The 690-nt window shown below is 53.6% G+C and overlaps 1 protein-coding gene across 1 annotated transcript in view; it reads right to left on the reverse strand.

Annotated features, from left to right (window-relative positions):
- Positions 1-449, reverse strand: part of AURANDRAFT_64330 (hypothetical protein) — a gene marked incomplete at both ends in the record, with an annotated part of 2,931 nt that extends 2,482 nt beyond the window's left edge. Inside the window, 2 exons of the mRNA XM_009039237.1 lie at positions 8-363; positions 438-449. Coding sequence (XP_009037485.1) covers positions 8-363; positions 438-449 — 368 coding nt within the window. The remainder of the gene's footprint in view (positions 1-7; positions 364-437) is intronic.
- Between the last annotated feature and the right edge of the window lie 241 nt (positions 450-690).

Raw genomic sequence — 690 nt, forward strand, 5'->3', positions numbered from 1 at the left:
CCCTAACCCTAACCCTAACCCTAACCCTAACCCTAACCCTAACCCTAACCCTAACCCTAACCCTAACCCTAACCCTAACCCTAACCCTAACCCTAACCCTAACCCTAACCCTAACCCTAACCCTAACCCTAACCCTAACCCTAACCCTAACCCTAACCCTAACCCTAACCCTAACCCTAACCCTAACCCTAACCCTAACCCTAACCCTAACCCTAACCCTAACCCTAACCCTAACCCTAACCCTAACCCTAACCCTAACCCTAACCCTAACCCTAACCCTAACCCTAACCCTAACCCTAACCCTAACCCTAACCCTAACCCTAACCCTAACCCTAACCCTAACCCTAACCCTAACCCTACTACCTACTACCTACTACTAAAGGCCTAGTCCACGCCCACGGCCCTGGCCCCCACTTCCCACCCGCCTTCCAACGGACCTCAACGACCATCCAACGGCACTATGCTGGCCGGGGGTGGGGTTCTGGGGGCCACTGAGGACCTATGTGGACCCCAAGGCCCCTCATGCCCCTAGAAGATCGACTCCAATGACCACCGCGACTCGATTTTCGGAATCTCCGACCTCGATTTGCAATAGAAAACCACTCCTACTTTCTCTAAAGGACTCGATATGGCTGAGGTAGGCCCTATCGACGCCTTAGGACGCGTGAATGCCCCTAACGGACATAGACA

This window comes from Aureococcus anophagefferens (assembly GCF_000186865.1).
Source record: "Aureococcus anophagefferens unplaced genomic scaffold AURANscaffold_10, whole genome shotgun sequence".
NCBI lineage: Eukaryota > Pelagophyceae > Pelagomonadales > Pelagomonadaceae > Aureococcus > Aureococcus anophagefferens.